The 14,517-nt window shown below is 41.3% G+C and overlaps 1 protein-coding gene across 9 annotated transcripts in view; it reads right to left on the bottom strand.

Moving 5' to 3' along the window:
• The window catches only part of Atp8a1 (ATPase phospholipid transporting 8A1), a 242,534-nt gene that overhangs the window by 149,103 nt on the left and 78,914 nt on the right, over positions 1-14,517 (bottom strand). For 7 of the 9 annotated variants that reach the window (XM_039092730.2, XM_063272922.1, NM_001426995.1 and 4 more), the window contains 6 exon segments: positions 13,566-13,677; positions 12,079-12,244; positions 10,063-10,190; positions 7,897-7,974; positions 6,673-6,761; positions 1,851-1,895 (listed from right to left, as the gene is read on the bottom strand). In XM_039092730.2, the coding sequence (XP_038948658.1) occupies positions 1,851-1,895; positions 6,673-6,761; positions 7,897-7,974; positions 10,063-10,190; positions 12,079-12,244; positions 13,566-13,677 (618 nt within the window). 9 annotated transcript variants of the gene reach the window in all.

Raw genomic sequence — 14,517 nt, 5'->3', positions numbered from 1 at the left:
TATGATGCAGACCGACAGCCACCAGTAACAGCTTTCTGGCTAGGGCTTGGTTAATCATCAAAATTTCCTACCGATTTAAGGACTATTGGTGGCCACAGTCTTCCACTGAGTCCACTCAGGCAGTTAGTGACTTATGTGAAGGACAGGTCAGGATCGGAACATTAATGGTCAGAATCCAAAGCTCACATGCATGGCCAGTCCACAGAACCCTACACAGAACCTCAGAAACCCTGTATAACTTCGCCTTTGCAAATGCACAGCGATAGACAGAGAACCCAAGTACATAAACAAATACCTTTCTCATAAAAGCGACAACTGTCTTTCCTGGTATACTTTAAGACTCAAAGGCAAAGTGAAAATACACAATTCATGAAAAAGCTGGTCTATTTCATTTGAACTTAGACTTTTCCCAAAAAGATACTTTCTGGAAAAAAAAAAAAAACGTATGAGCAAGATAAATGACTTCCCCTCCTTCCCACAGTGGTTATGGACATGAAGCAACCTATGCGCAGAGTCTAATGCTTTAAAGGACCTGGGTAAAAATAATGGGACACTTCGGAGAAAAACAGCAAGGCTAAGGAAAGGGAATCATGTCTCTTAGAGAGATGTGTGTCTCAACTCTATAGGTGTTAAAATGGGTAAAACGGTCCCATAGACAAGCAGCATATAAAAAGACACATAGGTGCTAAAAAAAAAAAGGCAGGCTGGGTTTATTCAGACCGCACCTGACTTCAGGTCAAAGGGCATCTGCAGTGAAAGCTTTGACTACAGACTCACGGGACCAGATGAGAAGGAATGCAGGCAAGGCTAAGTCAAGCCAAGATGAAATGCTTGTCTGATGGCTGTGTTCTTGGGGAGACTGCACGGAAGGGCCGAGTAGCTGTGTCAGGTGTCAGAATGGATGGCACTCTTTGTAATGGGCGCTGTTGGTGTACTGGTCACATGAGTCAAAGGGCTGCCTCCATTATCCTGGGTGTTAGGAGGCTTTCTGAAATCTCTAATCAAATCTCCCCATGGTGGCAGTAAACCCCAGGCAGGTTGAAAACTCATTGTGTAACCGGAATGCAGTGAAAACTGGAAATGTAAGTTAATTGCCAAGTTACCTGAGGCCCAGATAAATAGAAGAGCCTTGTTTTCAAAATCACTAGCTCTAAAGAAATTACCGTTTTTCAAATTTTATTTGCCACAAAATCATGACAAATCACACGAATAATAGATTACACTAAATTTCCCTAGATAAAAATGCAAATACACGGCTGAAAGGATTTCAATGTAAAACAAAACAAAAAAGCCCCAAGCTTCCCATAGTACTGAAATTAAACTTATAATATGCTATCTTTAATAAATCTAAAATGAATTATAGCACATTTACTGCTAATGTAGATAGTGCAGTTCTAGCACACACCGAAAGGTCTTCGTTTTATAGCTTCTGAAGAGACATAGAAGTAATGAAAAAGTTAAAGTAACGAAAGGAAATTTGTTCCACTTGGGCACAGACCAGCATTATCGGGTCCATGGCAGCAGTATCCTCACATTGCCAGAAGGGGGCAGTGCTGAGCTAAAACAGCCACAGGTTTTAATGGTGGCAACTGAGCGGTCAAGGAGTTTTTCCTGCCTAGGCACTCTGGAATTGATCCCAATAGCCCTATAGATAAGTAATATAAGACCCCAGCAACCTTTAAAGCTTTAGACTATGTTTACAAGGGGTTTCGATAGAAAACCAAGGATACTCTGAGTTTAATACCCACTCAACACCTGTGAAAAGGGCTCCCGAGAGACCGGGGAAGCCAGTTTACAAAGCAAACATCAGAAGCTTTCAAAGAGATCAGTGGAAGTACCACGGAGCTTACCATTCATCGGGCGAGCACCCATAATCCTCAGGTTCAGGGACATGGCTTCAGGAGGAGGGACAGAGAGAGAGAGAGGGAAAAATAATCACAGAAAGGCTGGAAACATAAAACCATGGATGAGGAAAGTGCTGAGAGGCGGGTTTCTAGAAAGTTAAGAAAATGAACGTTTAGTCGGATCTGGAAGAATGGCGGTTAGTGCAGGGAGTAGAACATGAGGATTTATGGTAACCAGGTGGATTTACAAAGGCAGCCCTTACCCCAGAACTGATCGAGGCATAGAAGTCAAAATTTAGTAATGAGTATGTTTAAATTTAGCTGTTTAAACATGTGCTACAAAGCCAGGAGGAAGTCCACCATTTACGTTTAAAACCATAACAACGTGTTTCAGGACACATACATGCTAGTCACCTGGGGCACAGTCACACAGAAAAATAAAATCTGCTGTATATTTTTCAGGAAGCTTTGACTGCCTTGGCTTCCTAGGAGGGGTAATGAAAGTAAAAGTTAATTGTATTTGTTTGAGTAAATGGAGCCATTGATATTCAAAATGATCCACCCAGCAAATCGTTTTTTAATCTTAAAAATAAAAGTTTCCATCAATACTTCAATTTTATTCATTAGCTCATGGAAGGATGGGGAAGGATCCCTTGGCATAGTTCATAGGACACTCAATGTACATGTCAGCGTAGACTCCCCTATTTCCCAATCCTTTTATTACATATGATAATTCAGTATTTTCATTTTCACTTAGACTCTTATACACAGGAAGAGTCTAAAATGCAGAGATCGTTTTTCCGTAAGTATAGAAAACTATTCAAAACTTAAAGAAGTCGTTAACATCCCGAATGAGTACCCACTCTTTTTTTTTCCCATCTCACACTTTTATTTATAAATTAGTTCTATAAGCACATCACTAAGCACGGAAAACATTCACAGCTTCGACCCTTTACACTAGAAAAATAAATTATTTTACCAGCTTCTCAGATCTGCCTCCTGCCTTCAGAGATTAAGGTGCTATATATAAATATTTTCAATTTGTTTTTACTCTTTACACAGAAAACTAACACTTTTTACCTAGATTGTAAATAGTATCTTAGGGAGCCAAATTAGAGTAACTGTACTTGTAGGAAATGAACTTCATACAATATAAAAGTCTTAAGAATTCTATAGTTTATGTAATTATATTATGACAAGTCTGTGACAATACACAGTATAAAACATGAAATATTTAGAGTTAGGTAAACAATTACATAAGTTAGGTAAAAATTACATACATTTTTTTCTAAATTTTAAAATTTTCTGTGTGTGAATATTTTGCCCAGAATTATGTTTATGCACACACTATGGGCAAGGAGGCCGTGGCCCATAGAGGCCAGGAGAGGGCACTGGGTCTCTCAAAGCTGGAATTACATACATACCCGCTCTTTTAACCTTATCACAACAAGGTCTTCTACCTCCAACACTCAAGTTTCCTCCAGGGAGAAACAGCAGTCACAGAAAAAAGGGGTCCCCGAAGCTCACTACTCTTTTGTCAAAGGCTTCTGTTTACTGTTCAAGAGGAAGGACTCACCCTGACCATCTGAGGCTAGATTCCTACAAAAGGGGCTGGCCTGTGTCAATGCACTGTGGAAATGGGCTGCAGCCCCAGGGACAATCACGTATGATGACCCTAAAGATTTGGGTCCAAGCTCCTGGACCGGACTGTCCCCAGGAGAGCTGGTAACTGTCCAAGCAATGAACAAATGTCCAAGCCCAGAAGGCCCTGCTACCTTGCATTGGTATTGGGTCCCTGCTCACAGTTTCACACTAGCACTGGACCTAAGGCTTCCTAAGTCCTCAGGCTTCACAGCCTTGGAGACAAGGGCTACAGTGCCTTCCCCTGAGTCTGGTGCAGCCCTGGCAGAAGCTTAGTACCACTCAGAGGGTGGTAGCCAGCAGGTGACTTGTTGCCTGAGTGCCCATGATTGCAGCCATCTGGCTGCTGGCCCAGTGACAAGACATGGCAGTGTGGTCCTGTCTTCCCCCAGAGTTCACTTAGATTCATTCTCAGATCTGGGTTCAAGGGTCTCGTGTCTGGAACTGTCCCTTGACCTTACTCATTACTTCACACCATCTGAGGCTCACACTGAGGCTTGCCTCGTATTAGGACTACTGTTATATTATAATTAATTAATATCTATTAACCCCAGTTAGACCGTGAACCCTGGGTGGGAACCATGCAAGCTCTGCTTGATTATAAGGTTTCTACTACCTAACCAAGAGCGACCTGCAGAAGGAGGCAGGTCGACATTTTTGTTGTAAGTAAATGAAAGGTCATGGTTGGCCACCAGACACATGTACTGGCTATAATACAGTCCTTGGGGCTAGTTGTATGGTAACTGTGAAGATTTTCCTGGGAGTCTCTCTTCAGGTTTGTAGGATTAGCTGATCTCCCACCAAACACACGTTCGTAAACATACAATGTCGATGCCATGTAAATCATAGACATACTGCAGTCAGTACGGACACAGCTTGTTTTGAAGAATTGTCATTCGTTTACCCTAGTCAAATGTCTGGTCCCATGAAATAAAAATAGAATAACAATAACAGAAAGAGTCATTCAGGTTGCTTAATAGACTGGCTTTCTGCCCCAGAGTCAGCGGAGACTGAACTGCTGACTTTTTTTAGCCCCAGACTAAATGGCTGACATAAAGGATATAAGGAAAATGCTTCAAACCTTCATGGCATTGAGAACTCCAGCCAGTGAACGGAGTTCTCCTACTGCAGATATGCATTGTTGTGATAAACACAGGCATTATTTCCACAGTGTGTGCAACCTGTTACACCCGGACTCTCCTGAAGGCTTAATAATGTAATTTCTAGTTTGTAATTTCAAGATGAGTAGACAAGTGTAATGTTATTTATATTTAATTACAACTTTCCTGGATGGTGATCTAAGGGGAAAAAACCCAATAATTTTAAACAGAGGCATCCCTACAACAAGATTGATTTCTGTGAAATCGTCACTGCTGACAACTGGGTATAAATCTTTGAATGTCTTTGTCTGTCAGGAAACTCAAAAAGGAAAAGTTTGAGGGCAAAGCGTAAGTGAAATGAATGAGACTTTATTAAAATTAAGTTCTGAATGAAGGAAGCATTGGTGTTAAACATTCTATCCCTACAAAATCGCCGGATACAGAAAACCAGAAAACTAGAACTGCGCTATCAGGACCTTAGAGATTGTCTGGCTTTCCTCTCTATTGGGCTCTGCAGAGCTAAGAACATCTGAAAAGGAACTGTTTAAGGTGACATGAGGAAATCTAAGACTATATTTGTAAACGAAACCTGCCCTGTAAACTACTGACAAACTGTAGTCAGTAGGGACACGGCTTGTTTTTAAGAAACTTCTTTTGCTTACACTAACCAAAGGTCTCCTCCCAGGAAATAAAAATAACAATAACAGTAACAAAAAGCCATTTGGGTTTGCTTAATAGACTGTAGATGAGGTAGAATTCATACCTTATCCCTTCGCTTCATTCTTAAGGAACAGTCACAAAGACATCCATCTCATTGACTGTCTAACTGCGGGACAGGCATTCCTCAAACCCACCCTGTCCTCACACACTTGTGCTTTAAGGAGTTATCAACAGACGAGGAAGAGTTCTGCTTCCGCACATATGGCCAGGGATGATTAAGACCCTGCTTTTAGCATAAAAGCCCATAAAAAGCAACCTTTCCTATCTCCGGGCTAAGCACGTGTAGAGTGTGTAAGCGCTGGAAGTCAGAGAACCTGTGATTCTCCTACTCCAGGAACAATTCTGGGGCGATTGGGAGGGAGCAATTTTGTCTAAGAAGAGGCTTCAGATAAAGAAACAAAACAACAAAACAAAATCCCCAAACAAACAAACCCAGCAAACTAGAAAGTCAGTCTCTTAAATCTTTACAGTGTGGGAAAGCCATCCAATCCGCTGTATGTACAGGTTAAAGTCATTTTGAACCAAACTCTCTCCTGCCCTAAAGAACAAACATTGTCCTCCATCCCTGTTTGCAGACACTGCATGTAGGAATAATGATAAATTTAGTTAAAGATATTTCCAACATTTTATGCTCCTTTCCCCCTGACTTACTGCTTAGAGGGAAAGTATGAATGAACTACTGGGTATACGATGGACTGGCCTAAAGCATGCATGATAGATACTTAGGCATCTACTTCCCTCATTGAGGCAGAGAGAAATGCAAAACTTGTTGCTAAGGCTCATGCCACTCGGAAGGAGGGTGTCTGAATGGTTTAGGTGTGCGTACCTATAAGGAGAAAGAAACCAAATGGATGCCACACCCAATCTGTTCTCCAGATTAAAGATGTCCTTGTCCCTCCCTCCCTTCATCCCACCCCCAGAATCTTACATTGTTCTGTGACTGCAAAAAGGAGATGTGACAAAAGAGTCGGGGGTTGGAGGTTGGAGCGGTTGTCATCAAAGCCATGGCAGTGTTGCTTAACTTAGGACCCGACTGAGGCCTCCTCCTGCGCGTCTTCCCACATCTATGCTGTACCCTAACCTCAGGGCACAGCGAAGGGAAATGGCTTGTCCTTATCACCAGGCCCAGATGGAGACCTTCCCTAGTCCTAAACCCTGGGAGACCCATCAGTCAGGAAATCTGCTATCACCATCCAAGGAAAGCAAGAACAGCTATAAAATAGACAATACATCCATCCTGTGTAAAAAGAGCCACTTGTCAGATTAAAAGACAAAACCCAAGCCCTCCTTACACAAGAATTTCCCACTATTCCAATCGGACAGAGTCAAATGTGTACTTCACATACCAAGATAAGGGAAATGCTCACCCGTAAGCCACGCCCGCGATGGTGCACTTCTTGAACTGCATCACATTGCACGTCAGGGTCCCGGTTTTGTCGGAAAATATGTATTTAACCTACAAACAAGTTTTAAATCCTCATTAGTATTTCAAGGCCTTTAAATGTCTATCTCGGGCCTGCACATATCAAGCAAGTGCTGTACCTATGAGCTAGCTCCATCCTGCTCAGGAAAACTTTTATAGAGGAAAGAAAATGTACTTAAATTACACTTTCCTTAAAAGCCGACTTTGTCCTACTGTGGTGTATATATTAGTGTGGATTAGAAAAACTAGAGTCATGGAAAACCCTCCTTCAGGATATTCTGAATTTCCTCGGAAAGTTTCACTACCGTTTTCAGACAGACACAGTACGAGGGACTCGCCTGTGTTACATTTCTCAACGTAACAAGCAATGCTAGGTGGGCAATAGCTTGTGCAGCTCACTTCAGACACCATCTAAATCACCATCTAAACAGCATAGTCTGTCCTGAATGCGATTTAAACAGCATTCAAATAGAGTTGGAAAGTGGTGGGAGAGAAAGCAAAAATCCCTCATCAGCTAGCATTTATGGATGGATTACACATATGTAGTCACATGTCACCCAAGGATGCGTTAGTTAATGAAGGATGAACATATGATATGGAAACCATAAAACTGTACTGCTTGTCTAGTGAGGTCATAGCCGTTAGCATGGAGAAGTGCATTTTATGATGTTTACATTAACGATGACGTCACCTGACAGTCCTCAGCTATAGCCTGGTTAAGTGATGGGAGGCTCTATGTATTATATTAATGAAGTATCCGTTATAGATCTTATTTCTATTTAACGCTATGACTAATCCAAGTCCCCTATTGGACTAGATTTGTACAATATGAATTTTTCCCTCCTTCTGGATGAAAGTTATGAGCAATTCTGGTGCTATGCCTATAACTCAAAGGCAGGCAATATGTAACAGCTAACTAGGCTACCTGCTAAGAAGCATACCTAGGCTTGCGTAGTATCCCACCTTGACAGAAAACCCTGCCTTACTGTTGGGAAACTCCACTATTAAATATGAACACTGTGCGCCCGCCATACATCAACAAACGTATTTACGTGCATTACTCAAACAATGAAAGATGAGGAGATGCTGCTTCATCTCAAGTCACCACCTGAGGCGGAAATGACACCAAGTCTCACGGCTGATTGAACATGTGTCAGTAAGAGTTTACCTGGCCAAGTTCCTCATTTAGATTAGAAGTCCGAGCCATTGCTGCAGTGTCCGTGGGCTCATAGTGCATGTCGAGATCCTACAAGTAAGCAAGCGACATCATTGAGTACAAGGGACCGAGGGACTGGGTCAGTGAAAGAATCACATTGGTTTTTGCACTTTTCACAAGTCACCATTTGCCTACTGAGCGCTGGTAGCCACTCTAGGTCCTTATTGTCTTTACATGATTCTGCGTGACCGTCCTGAAAAGTATGCAGCAGGGGACGGTTCCCTTTAGTTGGAACAGGAGAGTATGGTAGTGAGAGCTTTGTCTGTGGGGTACAATAGTCAGCTTACTTCCACTCGTCATTCCCAATACGGTATCTATCTTCCTGTCGCAGTTAAATTATATAACACACACGCAGTGACCCTTAGAGGGATGGATGTGCAGTAACTGTTTAATGATCTTTGCTAGAAAATCAACAAATGCTTTCATAGTTAACTTTTCACGCAATGTGAAGTTATCAAAGAGACCGCATCTGGTTGGACTCCCCAGACTAAGTTTCTATTAGTTTAGATATTGGCAGTCAACGCCAAAAGGAATAGTTTTATATTCCTTTGTACTTGCTTTGCTCCCAATAGTCATGATCTCATCCCATTATCCAACCCATTATCTGACTTTTTTTTTTTAATAGTAGAATACTTTATGAAGTCAGGGCTGTAGTTTATTGAGTTTCACACCTCTCCTCTCTGTGCTGTGATCAATATCATCTCTGGACTAGGCTTTGAGTTTACACACCATGTTGGAAAACAGACATTTGTCAACCGAGTCGAGTTGAGAGATGAGAAGAGAGGGCTCATACAGAGATCAATTTGGAAACCAGGAAATGAAGACCAGCTAGAGGAGGGGAGGGGGTTTAAACCAGAGGGGCTGATATGACTTAGAACAGGCGTGACAGAACAGCGGAGGCTAAACATTTTCAAAGTCATCCTCAGAAACCCATACCGTATAACAGGACAACTATCCAGAACTAGAATCCAGGAGGTAGTTACTCTTCCACACAAGGAAGAAGCTGGCTAGCCAGGGCTATCGCAAAGTCTCTGCTAGTTAGGAGGATGCTTGAAAAGCAAGAGCTTCCCAGGACTAGTCAACACTACCAACACCACCATTATTACTATTATTTGTAACCAATTCTTCAGCACACAGTCCTTATGTGAAAGTAAACTCTGCTGCTCCCTTCATTGTCCTGAATTACACCTATCTTTTACCAAAGATAAGAAAAGAGCTGGGATTCTAGAAAGATCATTCACCACAAGAAGATAATGACCAGCTGCAAAAGTATCTTCCGTTATATTTTTAAAATCCCAATATTGTTCATTTCAAAAAAATTTCAGATGAGCTTTGAACATTAAAAAAAAAATCTAAAAAAAAAATTCTAAATTTCTCAAAAAGAAAAATTCAATACTCTGGCAAATCAGGCCAGAAGATATAATTTATACAAATTCATTAATTTTAACTAAGATAAAATGGAAAGAACAAAACAGTATTTGTTAAAAAACATGTCTACTCATTGCTCCAGTATTAAAATCATCAATACAATAATTCAAAAGGAAAAGACATGTGCAATGAAGTCATTCCCAGTGTCAGAGATGAACTGGTGCCAGTCACATCGTCAGAAGCACAGCTATGTGCTTGATTGTGTATACAACCCTTTGCCGTGGACACAGATTCTTGAGCTGCACAAATACTGTAGGTTCAGGTAAAATACTTTGTCATCCCTTCATTTGTGGCCAGAAATTCAGTTCCAAGAAACGAAGAGACTAGACAAAGTTGCTTATGTGATAAATTATGATATTAGATCCATAAGACAAATATTTCAATTCCAAATGCATGGTCTCCTTCCTCTACAGACACTGTGTGATCCCATCAGGTTTCCTGAACTTTTAAAAGACCCCAGTTTTCTTTAGGATATTTGATGTATCTATTTGCCCGATTCTGAGGAGAACATGCTAAAATCATATTGGTCTTAAAAAGTACATCACATAGTCAATTAAAACAATATATACTTAATAATTCAAAAGCATTTATTTTTAATGTCCAAAGATCAAAAGACCCTATCAGAGTAAATTTTTAAAGAGGGAAAACATATACTTAGGAAGAGGACGTATAATACAAACTCATATTTACCCAATTTATGAAGTATGCCTGGGTAAATTTCACCACTTCTAATGTGACCAGCAAGCTGATGGGGATGAGGTTGTTGAAAAGGATAATGAAAGTCAGGAAGTTCAGCCCAAAATTACTAGCGCCACCATCTGTTGGGGAGGAGGGAGAGCGTCATTCACAGCTCTACAGCTACAGTGAGCAAAGCTGAGTGTGACTGACCACAGCTACTATGTTACATAACAAATCTAGACAAACGACCTTGCTTCTAATATAAATCTTGATTCTCAAACACCTCCTTCGACAGAGAGTCACAGTCCTGTCCTATCCCCCTCTAAGGTCCCACACCAGGGATTCAACCAACTCTACATTGAAAATACTCTGTGTACTGAATATGTGTAGATTTACTATTCCTTACATAATACAGTGTAATAACCACTTACACAGCATATTTTTTGTACATGCATATTAATTAACCTTGATAGGATGTACAGTATATGACAAAATATACATAGTACGAATACTAGGTCATTTAAAGTAAAAAGGGTTGGGTGTCTGCTGGGTTACGGTCGTCTCCTGATGTCCTAGAGCCAAACTCCACTGGATCCATTAATCCTATCAGAATCTCCACGGTGATATTAAAAAGTAGAAGGATCAGGGTGTTGTGGCACATGTCTTTAATCTCATAACTAGGGAGGCAGAAGCAGATTCAGTTGAGGCCATTCTAGAGAGGGAGCGCCAGGAGAGGCAGGGATACTTGGAGAAACCTTCTTTTGGGGATGGGGAGAGTGCTGTCCTTATTGGCATTGCAAATCCTGTTCCAATCAGGAAGCTCAGCTGTTAGGAAGGTTGACAGTTTGTAAATGCAAATCTTCAGGTGGGCACAACCGCTTGTATGTGAATTCTTTTAAGTATTTTCAAACTAAAGTAGGGTTTCAAAGCAAACAATAGCAGCTAGAGCGACCTGAATTGTAAGAATACTTCTAATTTTTCCAGTGCTGGGCTCTGGAAGTCCTTGCTTATAAGCCAGTAAGCACTACACTGAGCCATCCTTAGCTACAGGAGACTTTTATCTGTAGGTAAATTATTCTCCTAGGTAAATTAACATTCTCTTCAGTAAAAAAATAAAACAGGGAAACCCAATGCACTGTAAAAGGATATGGATATACACAAGCAAATTGATCACAGTAATAACTTTCTCATGCTGTAGTAATAAATCATGACCATAAAAACCTTAAATATAATAAAAAGTTAAATGTAATAAAAACAGCTTTTGAAATCTATATTTTGTTTGTTTGGTTTTGTTTCTGTACGATTGTACTGGAATTTGTTTTCACACACTTTGGGGAAATTAAATATTTATTGGCTAAGTATTCATCACAAGGAAATAGAAACTCACTTCCTAGAAAGTCCTAGAGGGAATACATTAATATAAGAACAGCAAGAGAATGAATACGTGTTGTAGACTACGTGTTGTAGACGGAAGTGATTTAAAACTACTCTCCCTGGGACAAGATAAGCATTTACATAAGACTTCTGTTACTGAGTTCAAAGGAAGCACATTTAAAAAAAAAAAAAGCAAAAGAAAGGAAGGAAGAAAGGACGAAGGGAAGAGGAAGGAAGAGGACAGTCCAAACATTTTAAAGCATGTAATATATTTCCATAATATATTCAATACTCATTTTCCTCTACACATAATCTCCTTTTATGAGTTTAACTGCCACATTTAATAAACTTTAGAGGGCAGTTTTTATTTTGTATATCATGTTAATGGTTATATTTATTGAGCACTTTATAGTACTATGAAATGGAGGTGGGTTTTTAAGTTTTTAAGTATTCTGAAGCTCGGAGAACCTAAATTTTACTTGCTTTTCCTGGAAATCTATTTAAAAAAATAAAGATAAGACCTCCAGCTATCTTAGCCACAAGTTTCCCTTTCAGAAACAATGGGATATTCTGCAAACTAAATTAAGATTGACTGCGAAGCAAATGTATATCTCAAAGGGGGGGAAAACAAGCAAGTCAGCCTTCATTGCTCACAGTGTAGATGGAGATACCAGTCTTTCCCAGAATGCCTTCGGTTCCAAATGGCTGAGCCCACAGAGCACACAAGAGACATGGCGATTAAGATGCAGAATAAAATCAGAATTTGCACATTTGTAATCCGCTCCACATTGGAGAGTTTAAGCGGTGGACTTGTGGAATTCTGTAAAACAAAACAAAATAAAACAAAAGAAGATAAATCGGGAAAACTGCAGCGTTTAGTATTGCATACTTAGCAGTTGATAAGGTAGACAAAGTCACAGCTCAGTACCTGGGCTTGAGCTGAAAACTGTTCCAAATGCAAGTGTAATAGGGTGTCTATGGCTGTCACCTCTCTTTCTCAAGACCACTACACCACATACACCTTTTCTAGGTTGTAAAACAATGAGAAAAGTGGGGAGGGGTAACATCCGTTTTGGAGTATGTCAGGCAGATTAAGATATACATGGCCGCTTAGGCAAACAAGGTCTTTTCACAGCATCTTCTCAGTGCCTTTGCTTAGAAGAGGCAGAGAAAAGGGACCAAGAACCTGAAAACATCTCAGTGTCTAGAGGATCTCTGGTTCTGCTCAGCTACTGTTCTGCTGGACACAGCGGTAATACTGTACCTGTCATCAATAACAAAGAACTGAGTGGCTTAGGAGGTAGAGGCAGGAGGACCATGAAGCAAGCCTGACCTATGCAGCAGAGGTCAAAGAAGGTTCTTCTGCTCTGCATGATGATTCAGTATTTATGCCAGGTGTGTGCTAACCAAACATCCCCAGGACAGAAAAGGAAATCCCTCATAACCAATATAAATGAAGAATGATAGAGTTTCTAGCAAGGCCAGGGTAGGAGCATCTCACCTGTCAATGTCAGCATCTTCACGCCTACAGGACGTGCAGGGACAAAGGCCCTTTAGAGTGGCATTCCGGTTAGCATTTCCAAGTGAGTTCCCTACACTCACTACACTACTGAATGTAGCTTACATTACAATGCAGAGATGAAGCCCACTTGGGAGTACATGAACACCAGGAGGAGACCAGACGGCAAAAACGGCCTTGTACAGAAATGCCGTTAAAAAGATAACCATTTATACTTTCCTTAAAAAAAAATACCCCCCCCCAAAAAAAAACCACCCAAATTTAAAATTCGACCACTGCATTAAATAAAATCACGAGAAGGCAGTGTTCCACAGGCAAGTTGGTGTGAGCAAGCATTACTGGGTGGAAGACACCATGATGAACACACACCACCTCCCCTGGGCACTCATGCGTCAGGTGACCTTGAGGAAAGTTTCACAGCGTTCCCATGTGCAGAGAGCTCTTCTCATAGAGACGGGATTTCAAGGTCTCCTCCACCTTAGTTCCCAGTGTGGGTGTGAGGGATGTGGCTCAGGGATATCTGATGGATAGTTTGCTCTGTTTGGGGCAAGTGTAGCAGAGCGATGAATCATGCATTTCCAAGAGACTTAGTCTTAAAAGGTTCCCCAGACAGAAGTCTCACCTGCATCAGCTTGGTGTCGTGTCCAGTGTAGACAACTATCCCGTGAACCCACTGAGTGTTTCTCAACTGAGCCCCTCGAAGAAGGATCTGGTCTGCTCCCAGGGGAACCGTGCTAGGATAGAGTATGCTGGCATTAGAAGTGACATAATCCAAAATGCCCTAGAAATGCACAGTCATTGTACAGTTATCAAAGTCTCCACTATTAAAACTTTATTTTTGGAAAGGAAGTATTTTTTTTCAAAAGGAAATGATACTTTTCAAATATAACTGTTGGGAAGAAGTTGGTTTTTCCTTAACACCACACTAGCCATTTTTTATATCTTTACTCTTCCTGTGGACTAAAAGTATCCCCGAGACATCCCAATGATGGGTCTCCAGCTCCCCGTATGCTAATATTTGTAGCTGCACCCTTTAGTCTTAGGTGAGTTCATGAGGGTGAGGCCTTCTGATGTTCTTAGTGCCCTGATAAGACCCCCGAGAGCTTTCTTTGTCCAATAAATAGGCACGGAGATGACATTTTTACTAGATGCAAAGATGGCCTTTGTGGAGGTCTGAATAGGAATGGTGTCCACAGGCTCATGCGCTTGAACGCTATGGCCCATAAAGGAGTGACAGCATTAGGAGGTGTGGCCTTGTTGGAAGACGCGTGTCACAGCGGGGTGCGCTTTGAGGTCGCAGGTGTTCAGGCTACGCCTACTGTGGCACTCACTTCTGTTGCCTGTGGGTCTAGATGGAGCGTCCTCAGCTTCTTCTCCGACACTGTGTCTGCCTCTACACCGCCATGCTTCCTGCCATGGCGGTAATGGATTCACTTTCTGAACGGTAAGCCAGCCCCCACTAGATGCTTTCCTTTCTAAGAGATGCCATGGTTATGGTTTCTCTTCACAGCAAAAGAAATGCAAACTAAGACAGCCTCCATCAGAATCCTATCGTGCTCCTTGGACTTCATTTC

Source organism: Rattus norvegicus, chromosome 14 (genome assembly GCF_036323735.1).
Source record: "Rattus norvegicus strain BN/NHsdMcwi chromosome 14, GRCr8, whole genome shotgun sequence".
In the NCBI taxonomy this organism is placed as follows: Eukaryota; Metazoa; Chordata; class Mammalia; order Rodentia; family Muridae; genus Rattus; species Rattus norvegicus.
The sequence above is the reverse complement of the archived record's forward strand: the minus strand, read 5'-3'. Positions and strand labels throughout refer to the sequence as shown.